Raw genomic sequence first — 25837 nt, forward strand, 5'->3', positions numbered from 1 at the left:
TTTGTGTCCACCTGGAGGGGTGGGATAGGGAGGGTGGGAGGGAGAAGCAAGAGGGAGGAGATATGGGGATATATGTATATGTGTAGCTGATTTACTTTGTTATACAGCAGAGGCTAACACACCATTGTGAAGCAGTTTTACTCCAATAAAGATGTCAAAAAAAACCCCCACAAAACTAGGGGCTGGGGCCTTCCATGGTAGTCCAGTGGTTAAGACTCTGTGCTTCCACTGCAGGGGGCATGGATTCGATCCCTGGTCAGGGAAGATCCCACATGCTGCGGGGCATGGCCAAAAAAAAAAAAAAAAAAAGGTCTGAGAATATATTCCAGGATGAATGTGGACTTGTAGAGGTGATTCTGCTGGTTTGAAAACAGTTTCAGTCCCTAAGTACCACTCACAATGCAGGCATCTTTGCCAGACTTAGATCTTACTGTGTAAAGACTCATGGTGTCTTTGGAGTAACAGATCCTAAATACAATCAAAATATTTAAAAAAAACCCAAAACCCCAAAAACTAGGGGCTATTATTTCACATCCATTGGATTGTCATAAATTTAAAGAGTATTGGCAAATGTGTGATATAATAGGAAGAGAATTCTGATATGTTGTCGATAAAAGAGCTAAATACTACAACCATCTTAGAGAACAATTTGGTAAAAGTAATATTGAGAATACAATCCTGTTCCTAACTAAAAACCTTAGCGAAACCTTGTATCTGTACATGAAGAGACATGTAGAAAGGTGTTCCTTATAATATTTTGTAATGGTGAAAATTGGTAGCAATCCCTAAATGCCCATAATCAGGCATGTTTAAATTATGGTGTGGTTCTCTAATAGCATACTGTACAGCAGTAAAAAAGCAAACCAGAGCAACATGAGTCAATGAGATTGACTCTCAGAAGTGTTCAACAGAGTGTAACAGTTCTTTGCCTGAAAATATATGTAGTGTGATTCTATTTATGTAAAGGTTAAAAGAATGTATGCTAATATAATGCTGTATTGTTTAGGGATGTAGACATTTGTGGTAAAAGTTTAAAGAAGTGTAAGGCCTATATGCTTGACACTTAAGAAATATGCTTCTAAATAAATAACAAATGGTCAAAAAATTGTAATGGAAACTAGAAAACATTATGAATTGAATGTTCATGAGAATACGACATAAATTGAAATTTGTGGGAAACAACTAAAGAGTACCTAGGGGAAATGGGTAGCCTTCAGTGCTTACACTAAACAAGAAAAACTGCAAATTAATTAGCTAGGCATGCACCTCAATGAGTCAAACCAAAGATGGGAAATATGTCAATATTTGATGAAATAGAAAACAGAAGTGTACCTTAGATACTATTATATTTACAAACCTCTGATGAGATTATCAGGAACGGGGGCGGGGGTGGGGGGGAAGGAAGGATAAAGAACAAATAACCAATATCAAGAATGAAAAAGGGGACGTAACAAACAATATTTCTGAATCTCTCTCACTGATACTTTGGATTTCAAACCTTCACAGAGTCCAGTAACATAGCATTCAGGCTTCCTACATCCATAGAGAAAGTGCCCCACTGGACTCCTCTTTTTGGGTGGGGGAAGGGTTGGGGAGGAGGAGTCCCACTGATCTGAATCATTAGACAGTAGGGCAGAGGCCACACTCTTAGGCAAGAAAAGGATTTCTGGTTCAGTTTGAAGGATATCACTGCACCTATCAGTAAGGAGATGGGCAGGACCAGATGATTTCATGAGGAAGTTCTTCAAATTTTAGGAAACAGATAATTCTATGTAAACTGTTCCATAAAATAGAAAAAGAAGGAAATCCGGTTCATTATTATTTCTGTTAGTACAAAAGTGTTCTAAAACTTGTTAAATAGATAAATAGAAAATCATGGCCCTGTCTCATTTATTAATATTTACCATTGATTAATAAGTAATAGCAGGGCTTCCCTGGTGGCACAGTGGTTGAGAATCTGCCTGCCAATGCAGGGGACACGGGTTCGAGCCCTGGTCTGGGAAGATGCCGCAGAGCAACTGGGCCCGTGAGCCACAACTACTGAGCCTGCGCGTCTGGAGCCTGTGCTCCGCAACAAGAGAGGCCGCGATAGTGAGAGGCCCGCGCACCGCGATGAAGAGTGCCCCCACTTGCCGCAACTAGAGGAAGCCCTCGCACAGAAACGAAGACCCAACACAGCCATAAATAAATAAATAAATAAATAAATAAATAAATAAATAAATAAACCCAAAGTTTAAAAAAAAATCTTTAAAAAAAAAATAAGTAATAGCAAATAGAAGTGTATGCAAGAAATCTTAAACAGAGCATTAGCGAATATAGTCAAGAGTAAATTAAAAGAATAATAAATCATGACTAATTTGACTTCCTCTAGGTATGGAAGATTTGTCTGTTCTTAGGAGATTATTAATACCTTGCTATTTTAAGAAGTCAAAGAAAGAAAACTTTGATTTTCTCATTAGATGTCAAGAAGGTATTTGTTTATTAAGAAGATATAAGTTCATTATTAATTCTTGGTTTTAAAAAAAACTTGGGTAAGTAGAAATAGATGAATGCCCCCTCCCCTTTTTTGTAAAGATGTATTTCAAACCAAACCGTCATGTTTTTTGATGAAACCCTTGAAGTATTCCCATTAACATTTAGGTGGAACAAAACAGAGATCCCCACTGTTGCTGTTATCTTTTAACTTTTCTTTAAAGTATTAATGCAATTTGCCGAGAGAAATAAAACATAAATAGGTAAATGTAGGGACAATTATATGTAGTTGATCTAATTGTATACTTAATTGACTGAAAAACTATAAAACAATATGAAAATTAATCAAGGTGACCCCCATACTGAACAGTCGCTTTTATATATGCAGATAGTAACCATGAAGAAAATACAGCGGGAGTTCTGAGTTAAAATAACAAATTGAATGAGCACATCTAATTTTGCTCCCCACTGAACTCCACCAAAACTATGGCAAAGGGATTTTTTCAAAGCATAAACCCACAGGGACAAGGGGAACAACAGAGAAGAGAGCACCAGTAAAACTGCAAGCAGTATTGCAGGAGGACGAGTGGTACCCTACCCAAGAAAGCCAAATCCCAAGTCAGTGGGGGAGAACTGAGAATTTCACCAGTCACGCCATAGAATCCTCAAAAGGCACAAAAGCAAGAAGAGCAGAGCAATGCATGAGTCTGTCTCTGCAGTGCACCTGTTTACACCTGGTCCTGCCAGGTACCCTGAGTGTGGTGGGCGCACTGTCTTCTAGGCGTTGCTTATGACTGCACCCTCTGATTGCACCACAGGAGGCTCTTGACTTGTGAAAGGTGACCTGGAGACACATTTATTTTTTCCTGGGAGCCTTCTTTTAATAGTGACAATATTGCTCTTGCTCATGCAGCTAGTTTTCTTCTTGCTGAGTTTTCAAAAGCCAAACTTTATATTGTTTGGGATACACACATAGGTGGTGGTAAAACTATAAAGAAAAGCAAGGGAATGATAACACAAAAGTCAGGATAATGGCTGCCTGGGGGTGGGACACACTAGTTTTGGATGTAGTGGTTATTGATAAGGTTCTGTTTCTTAACTTGGTTACAGTTTACATATTTTTAAAAATTACAATGAAGAAAACGTCCAGCAACGACAAAACACCTCAAGCCAGGAATATATTTAATAAATATTTAGGAGCATGTAAAGAAATCGTTAAAACTTTACTAAGGATATAAAGGTTACTTTGGGACTTCCTTGGCAGTCCGGTAGTTAGGACTTTGCACTTCCACTGCGGGTTCAATCCCTGGTTGAAGAACTAGGATCCACTTGCCGTGCAGTGGCCAAAAAAAAAAAAAAAAAAAAAGATATAAAGGATACTTTGAGTAAATGAAAAGATACATCATATGCTTACATATGTATGTTGCATTTTTCTAAAGATGCCATGCAGTATATTAATTATATTAACTTAATCTATCAAATTTAATATTCATTTACATTATGAATAGGAGTTTTCTTCCTGGAGGGAGAGGGAGGCTTGACCAAAATGATACTAATATTTCCTCTAGAAAATGTGTAAGAAAAGGGAAGTAGGTATTACAAAAAAAGGGAATAGATATTTAGAATATATCTTGAAGCTACGATAATCAAAATAATTTGTACTATAGAAGAAGTAGAGGAGTGGAATCAAACAGAGAATCCAGAAATAGACCTAAACACATGTGGGAATCCACTGTGATAGCTTTGCCTGTCAGAGAAGGAAAAGAGGGCGTGCTTGGGGAAAATATCACCCAGATTCCTGCCTCAGCAAAAACATTCAGGCAAATGAGGATTGAAAAATACCCAACATATTGTTAAAAACTATAACAAAAAACTTAAGAGCGCGTGGATTAATTTATGTTTCTGTTGTGATACTTTCTTTTCAAACAGATATAAAACCCAGATGCCATAGATGAAAAAAGTGGATATATGTATTTAAAATTCTGAGTGGAAAAATAATATTATAATCAAATCCAAAAGATGACACACTGAGGAAAAATATGTACACCACAAATGGAAACTTTCCTTTTATAAATGAAAAAGACCTTTTATAAATGAAAAGCCCATTACAGATAAGACACAGGATTTGAACAGGCATTTGGCAGAAAAATAAATATAAAAGGCCAGTAGACGTAAAAAAGTGGTTACTTCTCTCATAATTAAAGAAATGTAAATAAAAACAATGGGATAGTATTTCTTCTCTCTCAATTGGGCTAGTAATTTAGAAGTTTGGTACTAACTTGAGTGAAGGTGCGGGAAAGCAGCGTTGCTTTATAATTGATGGCAGTGTGAAGCGTACACATCCGAAGAGCAATTGGGCACCATCTGTCAGCACTTTAAATATAATACCCTTTGGACTCAGCCGTTCTACCAGTGGGAAACACAAAGGGATCTTCCTCAAGTTTGCTAAGAAACACGTAAAACATGGTTTCCTGTAGCTTGGTTTGTAATAGGAAGAGAAACACAACAAAACCCTGTGGAGATGGGGAACGGAGTTGAGGCTCAGTCCACACTCCCTGCCCGGCTCTCTGGGCTCTCTGAACCGAGGACGTGTGGAGGGAGCCCCTGCCCCCAGTGCACCCGCCAGTACGGAGTGGTGTCTGGAGGCTCGTAGTACCAGCGTCATGGGGCTTCTTTCCTGGGGCCGTCAGGCTGCCAGCAGTAGCCAAGATTTCTGCCCAACAATGCAGTTGAACCCCTGCAGAGCTCACCTTTCCTGCTGCCTTTTCCCATAAGGATTGTGTTGGAGGTAGTGAGAACAGTAGAATCTATTCTGGGAGAGCGGACATCACAGTTTAGCTACAATACTACCTCACTGGCCTGGCGTCAGCAAGGTGAAGTCTTTGTCTTTGAGGATGAAGATGGACCTGTTCCCCATGTGAACCCCAAGAGCACAAGCTGAGTGCCCAGCTTAGCTGCGCGTTCCCAGAGTGTCACCGTACTGGTGTTCTCCCCAGACAGTGCTCTATTCCTGGCCACCATCTGCGAAGATGGCTCAGTTGCTGTGCCAGACCTGGCCTTTTATAGGTGTTTAAAGCTGAGCCCACAAAAACCCTGTTGAGAAATACTACTTGGTCGTAGCTCAGTTGCTCCTTCTTTACCCTGGAGAGCTGAGGCTGGCAGGTTATCCACTGTGTTGTGCCTACAGAGCTTTCCCCACTCCCTGGTTGCAAATTATGGTGTCTGAGACTAAATGAGTCCCCAGTGAGAATCCGCTCCCTTTCCTCTCCCGTCAGTAGTGAGAGATGAAGACTCTTTGCTGTACTGGTTGTGTGCAGTTAACAGGTATGAGCTCTTGGCCTGGGGGACACTAGATTCTAGGGTGCTGTAATCACAAGGACACAAAACTTTATTCAAAGTGGAGATAGATAAATAGGAAGTTTTTGGTGGAGGGACGGAGGTGAAAAGGATTAAATCCCCTCTCACATCTTTATTCCGCTCCCCCAAGTTAACAAAAGATCTCTTTATTCTTTTCACATAGCTGTGCATTTGAAATTGGCTACATCTGGGTAGGGTATGATAAAAGCAATTCTTCTAGCACTAGGGCTCTTAGAGACCGGAGCTCCTTTCTTCGTAGATTTTGGTTAATGTTCTTCTTTATGGGAAATATTCCCATTCGTGATAATCTAATCTAATCACCTTAAAGTAGAACCTCACCACAGACCTGCCCATCTCCTTACTGGTAGGTGCAGTGATATCTATTTTCTTACGTGAAAAAAGAGTGTGGTCTGTGCCCTATGCCTAATGATTAATGCCCAGTCAATGTGGTCCTTCCTGCCCAACCCTTCCCGTCATCCAAAAGCAGGAGCCCTGTGGGTCCCTTTCTCTGTGGTTGTAGGAAACCTGAGTCCTATGTTAGTGGACCCTCTGAAGACTTTAAAATCCCAAGTACTAGTAGAAATAGGAATATTGGTTGATAAAATAAGAGTTTTGGGATTTATTGGTCTTTTTGGGGGGAAGGAAAGAAGATATGTATCTTCTGGTATGGAAAGATCTAGTGCAGTTTTTCATTGATTAAAGACTGTGTAATTGTATTTATAATTACACAAGATATTATATTACAATGTTGGTGTATGCATAAATAAGTCATAAGTGAGTATATTTCTTATGGAGAGGCATATGAGAAGGATAGCATGTTCTGTTTTTTTTCTTTTTGTACTATTTGATTTTTTTCCTATTAGAGAATTGTACATCTACTTATTTTTATGAGTCTGGGTTTTCTGGGCTGTGGGATTATAGCTAACCATTCTTTGTTTTTGTCTTCCTAATTTTCAGTACTATATTTTTATCTTTTTTGTTTATTTTTCATAGTTGAGTGTAATTCTGTCTTTCTATCCATATATTCTTAGGTTACATAGAATGACATCAATTGAAAGAGAAGAAAAGGAGAAAGTCAAAAAAAAAGAGAAAAAACAAGAAGAGGAAGAAACAATGCAACAAGCTACATGGGTAAAATATACGTTTCCAGTTAAACATCAGGTAATTTTGGTATGATCTTTTAAATTGTGTTAGCCATTTCTGAGACTTTGATTCTGCAGTTTTGAATACTTAGTAATTTTTTTTTTACTTTTGACACACTTTTAATTAATGTAGTTGGAATGAAGTAAATCTTTCTGGCAATTTTATAAGCATAGGTTTATGTTAGTAGAATATAGGTGAGTCATTAGACCAATTTGTAGAAATTGTTGTAAATGTAAAATTGTTTTATATCTTTCATATTAGAAAGGAATATTAAGTTTCTTCATAAATCTTTGATTCTCAGTGAAAATAAAATGACTGGTAAATTAATTTGCCTGACCATTTATTTTATTTAGGAAAAATGTGTAAAACCACACGTGCTTTATAAAACATTCTCATTCTTGTTTAATCAGCATGTTTTCACTTTACACCAGGTTTGGAAACAAAAAGGAGAGGAATACAGAGTAACAGGATATGGTGGTTGGAGCTGGATTAGTAAAACTCATGTTTATAGGTTTGTTCCTAAATTGCCAGGCAATACTAATGTGAATTACAGAAAGTCATTAGAAGAAAGTAAGTAATTTAAGCTGTTTTCCCTGCATAATTGTTTCTGATTTGTATTCTTATAAATTTGTAGTATATTGACTATATTTTGGATAAAAGTGTTTTTCTGAAATTCTTACTAGAATGTGAAAAATTACTAATGTAGTTTAATAATTATAAACTCTAAAGTTTTTTAAATTACCTTTATTCATGGGATTTTGATATCTAGGATTTTAGCTTGAAAAGATGATAGAATAGAACTTGTTAAAAGAAAGAAGGGGGCTTCCCTGGTGGCGCAGTGGTTGAGAATCTGCCTGCCAATGCAGGGGACACGGGTTCGAGCCCTGGTCTGGGACGATCCCACATGCCGTGGAGCGACTAGGCCCGTGAGCCACAATTGCTGAGCCTGCGCGTCTGGAGCCTGTGCTCTGCAACGGGAGAGGCCGCGATAGTGAGAGGCCCGCGCACTGCGATGAAGAGTGGCCCCCACTTGCCGCAACTAGAGAAAGCCCTCGCACAGTAAACGAAAACCCAACACAGCCATAAATAAATAAATAAATAATTCCCATTTAAAAAAAAATTGTTAAAAAAAAAAAAAAGAAAGAAAGAAGGCCTCAGCTACCTAATTGTTTTTCTAAAATCTGAAATTCAGTACTACCTGACTTCTTGAGGAAACACAGTCTGGTGACCTCAGCATTGTAACATTTAACAAAACCAGAAAGAAAGCGATAGAGGCTTCCATAACACTATCACATAAAGGAGATAGTAACTCAGTTTATGCTACTGGCTAATGACTTTATTTATTTATTTTTTGGCTGCGTTTGGTCTTCATTGCTGCACGCGAGCTTTCTCTAGTTGCGGTGAGCGGGGGCTACTCTTCATTGCGGTGCATGGTCTTCTCATTGTGGTGGCTTCTCTTGTTGCGGAGCACGGGCTCTAGGCGCGCGGGCTTCAGTAGTTGCAGCACGCGGGCTCAGTAGTTGTGGCTCACGGGCTCTAGAGCACAGGCTCAGTAGTTGTGGCGCACGGCCTGAGTTGCTCCGCTGCATGTGGGATCTTCCTGGACCAGGGCTCAAACCCGTGTCCCCTGCATTGGCAGGCAGATTCTTAACCACTGCACCACCTGAGAAGTCCCCACTTTAGTGTTTAGAATCACAGAACTCTAGAGGTGAACTGCCCTTTTAGGAAGTAAATATTTTGAAACTCATGTTACATGAACGAATTATTTCATGAAGATGTTAAGTGCCATACTGAAGGTCACACAGTTAGTGCTTCTGTTGCCCTTTTTGCACTCTACCATGTTGTCTCTCCTTTGTTATCTAAGCAATTTTCAAAAGCAGTTCTGTTCACTCTGCAGCATATTTGCTAATTTATGGTGTGATACGGTCTTTCCTGTGAAGCCCATGCTGTAGTGCCAAATAAGTGCTATGTACACACCTAGCTAACTGATTTGGCTTCCTTATGAATGGTTCTCATGAAACCTGAACCAGTAGATTTTTGAAACTGTGAATGTGGGAAAGTTGTCATTGAATTACCTTTTAACAGAAAAAAACATGTATTTTATAGAGCTCACTGGAATTTATTTTTTAGGGACTAGGAGTGTCTTGCATATAGCAGATGTTCAATAACTGTTTCTATTTGCTAAATAGAAATATTCAATATTCATTTACATTATCTGATTATATTCAAGCTAAATGTCCATTATAATAAATTCTAAAAGATTGTTATAATTTTTATTACTATTTCATTGTTCCAGTTACCTGTGTAGCACTTAGAAAGAATTATAGAGAGCTTTTCTTTAATTGTGTTTGACCTATGTAATAAAATCCAGATTATCAATATGCAAAATATTTAGGCTTTTGCGAATTTATTTTGTATCCACTTTCCTTAGCATGGGGTTTTCTATTGTCCAGATGCTGGGCCTTTATCTAGCAGGTACCAAGTTGGTCTTGGAGCAGCTTTTGAGTCTTTTCCTCGCAGCTGGTAGCAGGGAAGAAACCAGTAGTAAATCAGGTCCAAACAAGGCTACACATTGCATTTGGTTATTTCTCTTTTCTGTGATACAGACTTAAGTATTCTTAACTTGGAATCTATAGATAAACTTCAACTGTATTCAAGAATCCATTGAAATTTATTACAAAAGTTTGTGTATGTACTTTTTCTCTGGGTAGGGGATCATAGCGTTTATCCAATTCTAATATGGTTCTGTAATACAAAGTATGTTAGAAACCACTGATGCAGACTTTCTGGAGTCAGTGAACAGGTTGAAATAGTCTCATATGTGAAGGCTTCTGAAGTACATCTAAACTGTAGTCATTACTTCTATGCTTTAGGTCAGCTGAGCATATAAGAAAGAATGTAACAGCTTCAACTTTTGTATTTTGGGTTTTTTGAATAAAAATTAAAGTATAAATTGCTGGAATATACTTGATAATTTCCACTAAACTAGGTGTATTAAAGTAAATTGCTAATATTTGACATACTTGTAATTACTATATACTTGGGGTTTTTTTTAGCTAAAAATAATATGGATGAAAATATGGATGAATCAGATAGAAGAAAAAGTCCACGAAGTCCAAAAAAAATAAAAACAGAGTCTGATTCTGAGAAAGGCGAGGTAAAAGATTCAGATGCTACAAAAGGAGCAGACCAAAGTGAAATGGACATTTCAAAGGTTACTGAGAAGAAGGACCAAGGTAAGGAGAGAAAAGTGTGGAGGGCAGCCTGGGGGTGATAAGAAAGCACTGGATCTAGTTCGCACAGCAGGAAAGGTACTGCAATGTCTCTTTTTGATAATAGCATTATTGAAACATGATTCATATGCCATATAACTCACCCACTTACAGTGTACAATTCAGTGGATTTTACTATATTCGCAGAGTTGTTCATCTATCACCATACTCAATTTTAGAACATTTTCATCACCCCGAAAAGAAACCTCATACCCACTAGCAGTCAGCCCTCCCTAAATCCCAGTCTACTTTCTGTCTCTATGGATTTGCCTGTTTTGGACATTCCATATAAATGGAATCAGGTAGTATGTGGTCCTTTGTGTCTGGCTTCTTTCACTTAGCATGTTTTCAAAGTTCATCCATGTTGTAGCATGTATCAATACTTCATTCCTTTTTATTTACAAATAATATTCTGTTGTATGGATACGTCATGTTGTGTTTATCCATTCATGGTGGACATTTGAGTTGTTTCTTTTTGGCTATTAAGAATAATGGAAATATGAACATTCATGTACAAGTTCTTATGTGGACATATGTTTTCATTTCTCTTGGGTAAATACGTAGGGGTGGAATTGCTGGATCAAGAGATAGCTCTATGTTCAACCTTTTGAGGAACTTACATTGACTTTTGTGAAAAGTTGTTTTTTTAAAAACTAGATAAGTTAGATAATGCATGAGCCTTAATATGTTTTATAACCATAAAATAACCATAAAATACTCTGTACAAAATCTTATGCGAAGGTACTGGTATATGCAATAGCTGTCACATACTAAGTTATTTTTCCTTGTGGCATTCCATCATTTTTAGATACTAGGAATCAGAATATTTAAATATTTGGAATGTATGTGTTTTTTAACCTTTTATAAAGTTTAGCCCTGTCCATTGACCTATTTTAATCATATCAGGAACTTTTAAATATATAGCTATTTATAGTTAAGGTTTTGAGTAAAAATCAGAAAAACTGGTATTTTTTAAAGTGAAAATATTATCATGAATTCCATATTTCAGACTAAAAATTACATTTATATAAATGTCTTTGTTTCACAGATGTAAAAGAAGTTTTAGACTCTGACAATGATAAATCCTTTAAGGAAGAACCGATGGAAATAGACGATGATGTGAAAATAGAGTCACATATAAATTGTCAGGAAAGTTCTCAAGTAGATGTGGTCAATGTCAGTGAGGGTTTTCATCTAAGGACTAGTTATAAAAAGAAAATCAAATCATCCAAACTAGATGGACTCCTTGAAAGGAGAATTAAACAGTTTACACTGGAAGAAAAGCAACGCCACGAGAAAATGAAGTTGGAGGGTGGAATTAAGGGTATAGGAAAGACCTCCACAAGTTCTTCGAAAAGTCTGTCTGAATCACCAGTAATAACAAAAGTAAAAGAAGGGTGTCAAAGTGACTTGCTTGCACAAGAACAGAGCTCTAATGCAAGTAACGATAAATCTGAAGACTTGATTCGGGGATGTTCACAAAATGATTCCTCAATTCTTGGAATCAGTGATTCTGATCATACAACAAACAAACTTTATTCAAAAGATCAAATGCTAGATGATGCCTCCATTCAGAGCGCAGAGACAAACTGTCAGAAACAAAATTCTGTTCGAAATGACGTAGATGAGAGTCTCTCTGACCCTGCCAGTAAAGGCCAGGAACCCAGTAAGATTAAAACAAAAGGAAGTGATTTTCTCATTGATGACGCTAAACTAGCCAGTGCAGATGAAATTGGTACTTTGATCTATAAGAACAAAAAACCACTCATACAGGAAGATAATGACACCATTGTGTCTCCTTCCCAGAGCCCTTTACTTCCATCAGTACCTAAAAGTACTGATGATAGAGATATCCCATCTCTGTCAAAAGCAATAGACTTTGAAGGAAAATTGGGATGTGATTCTGAATATAATAGCACTTTGGAAAATAGTTCTGATACTATGTCTATTCAAGACAGCAGTGAAGAAGATATGATTGTTCAGAATAGCAGTGAAAGTATTTCTGAACAGTTAATAACTCAAGAACAAGGTAGTGAAGGCTTAGAACCATTGAAACATGAGTTTGTTTCAGATAAGACCCCTGGAAACTGTGACGACAGGCTGCAGGCTAAGGTAAATGAAGCAAATGGTAAAAAACCAAGTCAAGATCAGAAATTAGAGGAGAGACCACTTAATAAATGTATCGATCAAATCAATCTGAAAAGTGTCACTGACAAAAGGAATAATGAAAACCGAGAGTCTGAAAAGAAAGGACAGAAAGCAAGTACCTTTCAAATAAATGGAAAAGATAATAAACCTAAAGTATATTTGAAAGGTGAATGCTTGAAAGACATTTCTGAGAGTAAAGTAGGAAGTTGTGACGTTGAACCAAAGGTTAATAATATAAATAAAATAATTCCTGAAAATGATATTAAGTCTTTGACTGTTAAAGAATCTGCTGTAAAGCCATTCATGAATGGTGATGTCATCATGGAAGATTTTAATGAAAAAAACAACTTGGAAACAAAATCATGTTTACTGAGGTCTTCGGATACTGAAGGCGACTACCAAGATCGCCTAGAGACCCTGCCATCAACCAAAGAGTCTGAGGGTACCCAAGCTACCACGCCTCTGCCATCTTGTCCAGAAAGCAGTTCAGCCAATCAGGTAGAAGATATGGAAATTGAAACCTGCGAAGTTAAGAAAGTTACTTCGTCTCCTGTTACTTCTGGAGAGGAGTCTCACTTCAGTAATGATTTTATTGATGAAAATGGCCCGCCCACCAACAAAGATGAAAATGTCAATGGAGAATCTAAAAGAAAAACAGTCATCACAGAAGTCACCACCATGACGTCCACAGTGGCCACAGAATCAAAAACCGTAATTAAGGTAGCAAAAGTTGATAAGCAGACTGTGGTCTCTTCCACAGAAAATTGTGCCAAGTCCACTGTCACAACCACCACTACAACGGTAACAAAGCTTTCCACGCCCTCCACAGGCAGCAGTGTGGACATAATCTCTGTGAAGGAGCAGAGCAAAACTGTGGTCACCACGACAGTGACAGACTCACTGACCACCGCAGGAGGCACTCTGGTAACATCTATGACCGTGAGCAAAGAATATTCCACAAGAGACAAAGTGAAACTCATGAAGTTTTCAAGACCCAAGAAGACTCGTTCAGGTACAGCTCTGCCATCGTACAGAAAGTTTATCACCAAGAGCAGCAAGAAGAGCATATTTGTTTTGCCCAATGATGACCTAAAAAAATTGGCCAGAAAAGGAGGAATCCGAGAAGTCCCTTATTTTAATTACAATGCAAAACCTGCCTTGGATATATGGCCATATCCTTCTCCTAGACCAACCTTTGGTATCACCTGGAGGTATGTACTTTAAAATGCATTTGGGGGAGGGAGAAAGTTTTTAAAGAATTAACTAATAAAAATATCTCATTTATGAGATAACAGAAATAAGACAGGGAAATATATATTTAATGGGCAAAGTTAGTAATGGAAATAAGACACAGAGAGTTTTTAACTCGGCCAGCTGGTAGGTACTAAAGTTTACTTAGGGAAAAATGTTTAAAGACTGAAAATGTAAGGGAATCCTTTAAAATGAAATTCAGCTTCACTTTTCACAAGACAAAAGAAATGTGTCAAACATAGTTGTTTTCGTGGTCTAACCTCCAAGTTATTGCCATGTGTTTGCTTTGGGAGTGAGATAATCACAGAATTGGATAATCACCAACTTTCTGGAATGTTTGTATTTTATTTCTATTAGGTAATTCATAAAAACATAAGACATAGGAAACATGCCTGTAAATCACACAAGGTTCATCATAATGTAGAAATCTTAATGTAATTTGTTTGCATGATAGACATTTGTTTTGGAGTTCTCTGTTATTTATGTGAGAAAAGGTAGTCTGAGATTCCTTAGAGAGTTTCTTTAAACCCAGAACTAGTCTTAATTTAAAATTTTCTGGGCATTAAGCTTTGGGGATAAATTATAAGTACGTAGAGTTGGCAGTTGTAAGATCCTGTAGTTTTAAGTTGGGAAAGGATCTTAGAAATTCGTATCTTTTTTAGATGCATAATAATTTGCCTCTGGTCCCAGAGGGACTGAGTTAGGAATAGTGCCTGGTTTTCCTAAACCCCAGTCCAGTACTTTATCTTCTATATCACATTTCACGTATTTGTCCTTGCTTTGTGCTTTTCCATGTCCTTGTCTTTTTATCTTTTCACCCTTAAAATTGAAAAGGATGGGACGTGAACATTGAAAACATAAGAGTTCTGTGGGACATGCTCAGAAACTAGGCACGGTCTTGTTTGCAGTGAGATTTCGCTAGGATCCTGAAGTTCATGACGTCAGCAAGTTCCTGGGCAGACTCCATTTCACTTTAGGCTTCATTTCTGTGTGTCTTTAGTATGGTTCCTTTAAGTTGAAATCATACTTTTTGTTTTCTTTATATTACAATTAGCTAGTATTAAAAAAAAAAAAAAAGACTGTAAATGAGTACTCTCTATAAAGGAATTAATTAATATGACCAGTCATAGTTGGTTTGACCAAGTTTTTAATAACTCATCTTTTGATTTGAATTAAAATATCATCACTCCATTACACATTCAATAGAGACAGCTGAAAAGTACAATTTCTCTGCAGGGCCTGCAATGAAGGATTTGCAGAATCCTGCAGGGAATCAAGGAACTCTTCATTACAGTTCATGGATTTGTAGGATTACTCTGCACTTTTCTGCTTTCTTCATTGAGAGCGGTCCCAAAATGTATCCTTGACTGTCCTGCAGGTAACTTCTTTCCCACTGGAAAAGTTACTATGTACAAATACTTTAATTAAAGTGACCTGGCAGTTGTGGAGGCCGACCTTTCTGCTCTTTTCTATTCTGTAAATGGAAGGTAGGCTTGACTGCGAAGCACTTTTCTCTGAACCAGTTCTGTTCACGTGTTGCCCAGGGCCCTTTTCTGCACGGCTGGGTTTCAGAAACCTTGTATTGTTATGTTTTCATATGCACTGGGGGCACAGTTTTTATCTGTTTAGTTAATTTCTCATTTTTTAATGGAAGGAAGTACCTTCCTGTACGTTTTAAACAGATACTGCCTTCAGATATATGCTAACGTCTTAATTTGCTGAGGTTGAGAGAAACATAATCCCTTCTATCTAACGGAGGCATGGGTAAAAATGTAAATGATTCTTGACTTTAGAATGCATTTTTAAAAAATGTATCGCTATAAAAACCATGCATGTGAAATGCATTTTTCTACTCACACTTGAATAAAATATGTCTGATGCTTAGAGTAGGAGCTAAGAAGGCCAAAGGCGCATGTTTGGTCTTTATTAAATTTAACATTAAGGCTGAGCAGTATTGAAAAAGTGAAACTTGTCTCCTTGACTCATTAGGGCCTCTTTTTCCCTCCACACTGTCCATTCCCTTACTTCCTTTTCCCCAGGCCCTGATTCTGTGTTTCATGATCACTTTGAACCAGTAGTTTTCTCCACGGTGCTGTCAGAAGGATCTCCTAAAAATGCAGATCTATCCTGTGAATGTTCTGAGTGAGCTGAGCAGGCATTTAAAGAGGATGTGTTCACCACCACGGGGCTGGGAAGGGGAAAGCATCTGTCACCTGTCCACCCCGGCTACGAGAAGGGCTCCCCTTTATAACCCACGCAAAGCTGGGTACCTTTCAGAGATCTCCTTATAGATGGCCCCTCATGCTCTTTAACCCTTCCATTTGGTGCAGCACATTTTGGCTTCTGCCTGCTTCCCTCGTGCCAGCTTCATCTCTCGCTGCACCTTCACACCCCTTCCCTCCAGCCAAAGTACACCGGATGTGGTTTTCAGGAAGAAGTGTGTGCTTTTGTGCACCTTCCTCCTCAGCACATGTGTGCCCCCTTGCCCTTTGGTCAGCTGCCCCCTCACCCTTGTCCTCTGAGACTCCAGCAAAGCTCTCATCCCCATCCCTGGGCCCAATCAGGTACCACTCCCTTGTGCTTTCCTCTGTTACAGCTCCCGAGGATGCAGGAAGACATTATAATTCATTTCTGTGTCCCCAGCTCCTTTCACTTAGTTTAACAGACAGAAGACACTCAAGTATTTTTTGAATGAATAAATGAATGAACACGCTCCAATGCATGAGATGTGTTCCCCACGTGGTGTTGTTTCCATCGTAAAATAGAGATGCTTTCAAGTTGTTGTTTGTTGAGAGTGATTGGAGGAAGAAGAGAGAGAATGAGAAACAACTCTCTTTCCAAATAAATATTCATTTGTTTTCTCCCATGAGTCCAAAGTTCCCTAGGCAATTCTTTAGGGTGTGTGGTCTGAAAGTGACAGACACTTTCCCCCTCTCAGGACATCCTTGCACTGATTAACATTTGCCCTCTCATTTAATAACCGTCTGTTCAGGTCAGAGGATTCACAGGGTGATAGCACAACAAAGAAAATAATGGTGTCACAGGTGGAGAGGGGAAGTTAAGAAATTGCAGCAACTTTTTGGCTAGAGCTTTCTCTTTCTCACATTGTTTGCTTTTCTAACTTAACGTTAAGAATAGAAAGCATTGCTTTTCAAATATAAATTGTCTAAGATTTACCTTGTACCTCTATTAGAGGAGGAAATTATTTCGTTTCATAGGCTTTCCCTACAGTACAATCAATCAGTATATTCATTTAAGTATGTGGAAACGTCAATAAAATATTTAATTATACAAAACCACTAATAGAGAATTGGCAGCCTAGGGCTGCTTTAAAATGTTCTATGGTTAGCTCCATTTTAAGACATGATATTCATTGCAGTTGTAAATTCATTCTGAAATGTGTTTTTAATATTATTTTTAAAAGAATATCTAAAATGTTCAATAACTTTGTATACAGTGTTTAGAAAAAACCTGAACACAGAGGAGATTCTTTTGTCTCCTGACTAGTAACTAACATAGTAATGTCCTTTTTTATTATTCATTGTATCATAAGATTCTAAAACTACACTGATGTTGTTAAAGTAATGTTAGTATTAGCAGCATTCATCATCCAGTACTTCGTGTTTTGCAGAACCACCATTTCAGTACAAAATTTCTGTCCATCTGGAAAGGTGTTATTGGATTTGTGAGGTCTTTTTGTTTTGCTTTTTGAGAAAATTGAAACATTTTCAGTTTGTTTCAGCAAAAATCAGTTAAGATTTTATTCTTCTTCAGATCACTTATCACATTGTCACACAATTATTTATTTCTCCATATATGCTCTCATTCATAATTTTTCTAACACACATTTTAGAATTAGGCTAAATTTATAAAATCTTTGTGAATTGTTGCCATATCAGTCTTACAATGAAACATGCTTTGTTTTACATATTTATATGGCATTTGAGGTGACTACAGCCCCTTTGTGAATTGTTAGATGCATGTTATGCCTGGGAACAAGAAAGTTCTTTTATTAAGGGACATATAATAACCAAAGTGCTTATAAAGCCATATGATAAATATTGAAGTCACAATGAGGACAAAAAACAATCCTTTAGTTCAGTAGAGTGTGTGTGTGTGTGTGTGTGTATGTGTGTGTGTGTGTGTGTATACATACATCGTTTTTCTTGGGTTTTTCTTTCAGGTATAGACTTCAGACTGTGAAGTCCTTAGCTGGAGTGAGTCTTATGTTGCGGTTACTGTGGGCAAGTCTGAGATGGGATGACATGGCAGCCAAGGCTCCTCCAGGAGGAGGGACTACACGGACGGGTAGCGGTTTTTTATTTTCTAATTTAAGTTTAAAAGAGAAAAACCTCTTGACGGTTCACTTCATTTTAAGCATATCTGTTATTTATTAAAATATAGTGCTAGTATTTTAAAAACAAGGCTTTTGTCAAGTTTAGCGGCACATGCTATAAAATCCTGGGGGCCGGGCAGGGGGGTTTCACATTATAAGGGGAGTCACTAATGTGTGAACCAGTGTGAATTTTTAAAAGATATTTCTTACCGCACAGTATAAATCATTTAAATTGGGACATCTGGAACCCTGTGCTTGCTGCTGCTCTCCTAGGGTTTTTATTATTTTGACCGAATTTTGCCACCAGGAACTAAACTGTCCCCAAACAGCATTTTGCTCAGTTTAGAAATTTTCAGTGAGGAAGAAACTCAGTATTGTTGCAGTCTAGTGATGGTCCTGCAGCTGTTCATTAAGCAAATGTTTCCAAAGGTTTAGTCTCTTTTTTAAAGTACCAGATGTTGTACCTTTTTATTCTCTGAATATTTTGGGTGGTTATTAATACTATGTGAATTAAATCACCATAGAAACATCTGAAACTGAAATCACAACAACAGAAATAATTAAGAGGCGAGATGTTGGTCCTTATGGCATTCGATCTGAATACTGTATCAGGAAAATCATCTGCCCCATTGGAGTTCCAGAAGCACCAAAAGGTAAGGAGTAGAAAGAATTCTATTCTTTTATTACTTACCTGTTAGCCATATCTTTTATGAATTGAAGTTTGATTATAATTGTTTCTTTAACTCTTTATTCAACTTTTGAAAAAAATACTTTTTCATCACAAACTATTCTGTTATTAAAATGATATTTAATTAATAAACATAGCAACATTCCACTAGACACACAGTGGTGCCTACAGTCACGGTACCAGGCAGAGGAAGGGTACAAATACCTCTTGTATCAGTAATTACAGATACGGAGCAGTGGTTGACACCAGACCGTCAGCTCCAAGACTCAAGCCTTTGAGTCTGTCTGATTGTAGTCCTGGAACCTGCTGCAGAATCTGACACATAAGTGGTCAGTGAAGATTTGTTGACTCAAGGGTTCAAGCTATTGTGTAATACTTCAGTGCTCAGGGTAGAAGTAACCTAAGAGGCATAAAGAGTTACTCAGGAAACATTTGTAGACACCTACATGATAGGCCCTAGGTGGCAAGTACATAGAAGAATGGGATCCAACCCCTATTCTAAAGGAAGCAAAGAAAAGGTATGATAATTCTATACTTGAGAAACAAAACTATTAACACTAAAAAGAGTCCAGTAAGGTGTCCAGATTCAAGATATATAATTAGACAAAAATCAATAATTTTATTTTACATGTGTAGTAAAAATACCTAGGGGAACAACTATGAAGAAGCGTGTAAAAAGAAAATGCTGTCTATAAATAGAAGCTTACTATTTTATAGAAGTTAATTGTCCCCAAATGGATAAATTTAATTTTTTGAATCTTGATTGAGTCAACTCAAAAGCTCATCTTGGAGAATAAATGAGAATGGCTTTTTTGAAAAGAGTACCAATAAGGGGGTAGCTGTCCTAATAGATGATGAAATATTAGTATAATTAAAACAATGTTGTCCTGGAACAGGAATAGACAGCTCAGTTGATAGGCAAAGACACACAGATGGAAGAAGGCATTCCTGACCAGTCATCAGTCTTGACTCCACAGCCATTGATGCAAACCACTGCTGTCTCCTTGAATCACTTTTCTTTTCTTGTATCACTTCATACAATCCAGGTCCTGCTGCTGTTTCAGTTTCCTTCTGTTGCTTGCCTGTGATTCTACTGAACATATGGGAAGGTTCAATGCTTGTCTGTCCCTACTTTTTATTTTTAGAATCTTATCACTGGAGATTATATCTGTTCTTAATAGTTTCCGATCCCTCCTTTACATTAGTAACTCTCCAGTCCCTCTTCTCAGTGCCCTGATAGGGAAATACAGATTGCCAGAGTTGTACATGTCAAGGACACCCAGCCCAGTTGGGAGGAACACGCTACGCTTCTTGAAGAAGGTTGTATCCATGTTGCGGTCTGAAGGATGAATTAGACACCAGTCAAATGAGGGGGAAGGAGGGTAGGAGTAGTGTTCCAGGCAGAGGGAACAGGCTGTGTAAAGGCTAATAGGACTTTTATATCAGGGGCCAGCAAACCATGAGCTTTGACCCACCATCTGCTTTTGTTAATAAAGTTTGATTGGAACACAGCCACACTTTCTCACTTATGTGTTGCCTTTGGCTCCTTTTATGATACAGAGTTGAGGAGTTGTAGCAGAGACCATCTGGCCTGCATAGTCTAAAGTATTTACCATCTGGCCCTTTAAGAGAATGTTTGCCAATCCCTGCTTTTCATGATATAAGAGAAGATGCCAGAAGTACTATAATTTAGAAGCTATATTGCTTAAAATACTCCGATTTCTTTTCCAAAGAAACACCTACGCCTCAGAGGAAAGGCCTTCGATCGAGTGCATTGCGGCCAAAGAGACCAGAAACGCCCAAGCAAACTGGCCCTGTTATTATTGAAACCTGGGTAGCAGAGGAAGAGTTGGAATTATGGGAGATCAGGGCGTTTGCTGAGAGGTAAGGAAATGGTTTATATGTGATCAGATGCTGAAGATTTTTATCACTTCAGAATTAAAGAATTACCCCTTTAATAGTTTATTCGGTATGTCCTAATTTTGCTCCACCTTTTGATTCTCTAGCTGTGTATCATTTACTAATGTCCTCTTTCTAATTTTTATGAGTTATTATCTACTTGTCAATTTTGAATTACCTTAATTTAGATGTTTTATTTTTAAACTGAAATAATTTTATACTTTTTGTATGATGTGAAACTTAACCAGATTTCACTTAATATTAGATGCCAGATGCCTAGTAGGATACAGGCATACTCACTTTATCGTGCTTTGCAAATACTGCGTTTTTTACAAGCTGAAGATTTGTGGCAACCCTGCATTGAGAAAGTCTATAGGCACCATTTCCCCAACAGCATTTGCTTACTTTGTGCCTCTGTGTCACATTTTGGTAATTCTCACAGTATTTCAAAATTTTTCATTATTATTATATTTGTTATGATGATCTGTGATCAGTGATCTTTGATGTCACTACTACGACTCACTGAAAGCTCAGATGATTATTAGCATTTTTTAGCAATAAAGTATTTTTTAAATTAAGGTATGTACATTTTTTTTAGACATAATGTTAGTGCACACTTAGTAGACTACAGTATAGTGTAAACATCACTTTTATATGCACTGGGAAACCAAAAAAATCATGTGACTCGCTTTATTGCAACATTTGCTTTATTGCAGTGATCTGGAACCAAACCCACAGTATCTATGAGGTATGCCTGTAGTTTCTGATAAACTCCTCCTTTCTTTCCCTGCAGAGTGGAGAAAGAAAAGGCACAAGCAGTTGAGCAACAGGCTAAGGTTAGTGAACAGAAGAAGGCAGAGGACTTCCAGGCCCAAATGGAGGCTCACCTCAAACAGCAGCGATTGGCTGCCCAGCAGGTGGGGGAGTTGGTACCAGTCCCACCTGGCAGCGCATTGACATTTTTAGCCAAATTCGTGCACACTAAAAGCACAGTAATTATATATTCATGTGGTTTTATTTTTACGTGTATCTCATATATATCTTAATTTCAGTACTTGAAAATAGCTCTGTGGATATACCAAGGTTTGGTTTTGCAAAAAGTGTACATATTTGAAGAACAATGTTTGAAGTATAATTTCTCTTATTTATTATATTTATAATTCAAAGGGTCGTTTCTAAAGATAATTTTTTCCTGTAAAATTCCAATCTGTAAAATCTCTGTGGTCTATGAAAAAGTGAGTTGTACTAAAAGTATAAGAGTTTGTTGTAATTAGTGGTCATCAAGCTACTGTGGCGTCTTAGTATTTCCATACTGTGATGTGTCATATGTGCCTGACTATTTAGGGACCCAAATAAAAGATAATTACCCCTTCATTCTAATAAGAAGATACTATGAAAGTTTTTAGCCAAACTTGAATATATAAACTTTCAGGATATAGATAAAATAGAAATAGATAAAATAGGTATCATTAACTTAGTTACACATAACTTACTTAAAAATTACATATTACATAAATAAATCAGACTCATTTCCTCATGTTTTACCTTTTTCCTCATATTTTATAAAGTATTTTTTCAAGTTCTTGTATCTTTTACAGTGGTTTACTCTAGGTCATCTTCACTTAGATCAAAGTTTGAGATAACAGCACTTCTGGATTTTGTCATGTCTATCTCTCCACTCACAGAAAGACTGGCTAGTTGTTTTGTTTTTCATTTTATGGATGTGTTTTGTCATCTCTACGATGTAACCCAAGGTATTACTTTTTGGGGGGTGCCAGGGGGTCAATTTCTTTAATTTGATAATAAGCTTTTCTCTGGCTGTTGAAAGTCAGAACCTGAACTTGGTGATGTATTACCTCTCTAAGTCCCCCAAGAACATTGTATTCTTTGCTTTTCCTATGTGTGTCAGTTTCTGAGGTGATGGACATCCACCTGTATATAGCTTAATCGAACAGAGCAGTATATACTTAATCTATATATTACTTCAAAATTTTTATTTAAAATATCTTTCTTGAAACAAGTCAATCTTCATTTTAATATGTTTTCCAAATTTAGCAATGAAGATGATCAAAACTTTTTTTTCCATGCAAAAATTGAGAAATAATGACAGCTAGAGTTTAATGACAAACTTGCCTTTTTGAACATGTGTGCAAACCCAGCAGATTTTGTGGACATGTCAAACCTGTGATATTTTTTCCCCCTGTAATTTTTTAAAATTTTTTATACAATTTTTAAAGGCTATACTCCATTTACAGTTATTACAAAATATTGGCTATATTTCCCATAGTCAGCATTTCCAATTTTTGAAGGCATAGGCCCAGAAAATAACTATGTGTTTAGTTGTTTTGGTTTTTTTGCCTCCTTTTTTTTTAACTGATTCAATTGGATGACATGTCTAAGAATCCAAAACTAAGCTCCTTTTCTTCTTTTTTTTAAATATAAATTTATTTGTTTATTTATTTATTTATTTTTGGCTGCATTGGGTCTTAGCTGCTGCGTGCAGGTTTTCTCTAATTGTGGCAAGTGGGGGCTACTGTTCGTTGCAGTGTGTGGGCTTCTCCTTGCATTAGCTTCTCTTGTTGCGGAGCACGAGCTTCAGTAGTTGTGGCTTGTGGGCCCTAGAGTGCAGGCTCAGTAGTTGTGGTGCACGGGCTTAGTTGCTCCGCAGCATGTGGGATCTTCCCAGACCAGGGCTCGAACCCATGTCCCCTGCATTGGCAGGCGGATTCTCAACCACTGCACCACCAGGGAAGCCCTCCTTTTCTTCTGAGGAATGAGAAATTATGTAAAATACCTCACATTATTTTAAGGCATAGAGGACATATACAAAAGTAACAGTAAAAAGACTAGGTATGCTGTCTTTGGTGAGCAGTTTTTGATGGCAAGAAATAGTTCAGCATTGGAATTTGATTTTTGTACACAGCTCAGCTCCAGCATTTACTAGCTCTGTGACCTTGGGCTAGTTTTACAACCTCTCTAAGTCTCAGTTTCCTTATCTTTAAATCACAGTACCAGCAACTTTATTGGGTTGGTCCAAGCATTAAATAAGATAATGAAGGGTAAAGGGTTTGCCACCAGGTTTGTTGTCAATGCCAGCTGTAGTTTTTTGTTTTTTTTTTAACATCTTTATTGGAGTATAATTGCTTTACAATGGTGTGTTAGTTTCTGCTTTATAACAAAGTGAACCGGCTATACATATACATATATCCCCAAATCTCCTCCTTCTTGCGTCTCCCTCCCACCCTCCCTATCCCACCCCTCTAGGTGGTTACAAAGCACCGAGCTGATCTCCCTGTGTTATGTGGCTGCTTCCCACTAGCTATCTGTTTTACATTTGGTAGTGTATATATGTCCATGCCACTCTCTCACTTCGTCCCAGCTTACCCTTCCCCCTCCCCGTGTCCTCAAGTCCATTCTCTACATCTGCATCTTTATTCCTGTCCTGCCCCTAGGTTCTTCAGAACCGGGAAAACTGGACAGCTACATGTAAAAGAATGAAATTAGAACACTCCATAACACCATACACAAAAATAAACTCAAAATGGATTAAAGACCTAAATGTAAGGCCAGACACTATAGAACTCTTAGAGGAAAACATAGGCAGCACACTCTGTGACATAAATCACAGCAAGATCCTTTTTGACCCACCTCCTAGAGAAATGGAAATAAAAGCAAAAATAAACAAATGGGACCTAATGAAACTTAAAAGCTTTTGCACAGCAAGGAAACCATAAACAAGATGAAAAGACAACCCTCAGAATGGGAGAAAATATTTGCAAACGAAGCAAGTGACAAAGGATTAATCTCCAAAATTTACAAGCAGCTCATGCAGCTCAATATCAAAAAAATAAACAACCCAATCCAAAAATGGGCAGAAGACCTAAATAGACATTTCTCCAAAGAAGATATATAGATTGCCAACAAACATATGAAAGGATGCTCAACGTCACTAATCATTAGAGAAATACAAATCAAAACTACAATGAGGTATCACCTCACACCGGTCAGAATGGCCATCATCAAAAAATCTACAAACAATAAATGCTGGAGAGGGTGTGGAGAAAAACCCTCTTGCACTGTTGGTGGGAATGTAAATTGATAACAGCCACTATGGAGAACAGTATGGAGGTTCCTTAAAAAACTAAAAATAGAACTACCATACGACCCAGCAATCCCACTACTGGGCATACCCTGAGGAAACCATAATTCAAAAAGATCAAGTTGTAGTTTTTACATGTGTAAACTTAAACTGTCATGTTGATAAGCTGTCAGGAAAAGGCAGCAGTCTCTGGGAAAAGAAACACAAATTGTCTTTAATAACACTATAGTCTGAAAGATCCGATTATACCGTTCTGTATAAAATAGTCTAAAGGATTTTTCTGTAAAAATACTTGAACTGAAAAATATAAGTCTAGAAAAGTTGTTTATTATTTTCAGCTTGTTTGATTGCAGGTTTGCCAACTTGAATAGTGATATTTAAATATTGACATGTTCTTTATGATTGGATAAATTAACATTACAGGTCCCATCATTTGCTGTCTGTCTGTTCTAAACCCCACCGCTGAATCACAAGGTATCCCTGTCTCCAGTAAGATCACCCACGTCTCTTACACTTTCAGTCTGAAAGCTCGGACCTTTGCACAGACTGGAAAAACTTGATCATTTCAAATTTTTGTTACCAAAAACTTACTGCTTTTAATAAAGTATATGTGATTTAGAGTCATAAAAAGTGTTGTCTCCCTCAAGAAATTAAATTCAAGTGTAAATTTGTATGGGCATATTTTCAGAAGTTAAATATTTTAGAAATTTGGTGCAGTTTCTTAGATTGAGAGGAATTGTGGCTGGACTTCATGCAGATTGGTGTTTTTATTTGGAACGATTTTGGTTCATGATTTCTCTCCCTGACTTTTCTAGAAACGATTGGAACAGCAGAAGCCTACAGTAATTGCAGCTTCCACTACTTCCCCAACAAACAGTACAACTAGTACCATCTCTCCAGCACAGAAAGTTATGGTGGCCCCCATAAGTGGCTCAGTTACAGCTGGCACTAAAATGGTACTAACTACTAAAGTTGGATCTCCAGCTACAGTAACATTCCAGCAGAACAAGAACTTTCATCAGACCTTTGCTACCTGGGTTAAGCAAGGCCAGTCAAATTCAGGTACACAACTGTGATTAAATAAAAGATTGCTTTCATTCAAGAAAAAGAAATTTCAGTCCTTTACCTACTGAAATGAAATGTTTCTTTAGAAAATTATTTTTCTTCTGCAG

General features: G+C 37.5%; 1 protein-coding gene across 18 annotated transcripts in view; it reads left to right on the top strand.

Annotated features, from left to right (window-relative positions):
• BPTF (bromodomain PHD finger transcription factor) overlaps positions 1-25837 on the top strand; it is a 140000-nt gene that overhangs the window by 78515 nt on the left and 35648 nt on the right. For 12 of the 18 annotated variants that reach the window (XM_082441978.1, XM_082441970.1, XM_082441984.1 and 9 more), the window contains 9 exons: positions 6861-6990; positions 7404-7542; positions 10029-10208; positions 11293-13603; positions 17827-17951; positions 18504-18632; positions 20401-20551; positions 21360-21483; positions 25481-25727. In XM_082441978.1, coding sequence (XP_082298104.1) covers positions 6861-6990; positions 7404-7542; positions 10029-10208; positions 11293-13603; positions 17827-17951; positions 18504-18632; positions 20401-20551; positions 21360-21483; positions 25481-25727 — 3536 coding nt within the window. The remainder of the gene's footprint in view (positions 1-6860; positions 6991-7403; positions 7543-10028; positions 10209-11292; positions 13604-17826; positions 17952-18503; positions 18633-20400; positions 20552-21359; positions 21484-25480; positions 25728-25837) is intronic. The other 6 variants (XM_082441982.1, XM_082441973.1, XM_082441972.1 and 3 more) reach the window with 1 other exon arrangement.

The sequence above is a fragment of the Balaenoptera physalus genome, assembly GCF_965194825.1.
Source record: "Balaenoptera physalus genome assembly, chromosome: 20".
In the NCBI taxonomy this organism is placed as follows: Eukaryota; Metazoa; Chordata; class Mammalia; order Artiodactyla; family Balaenopteridae; genus Balaenoptera; species Balaenoptera physalus.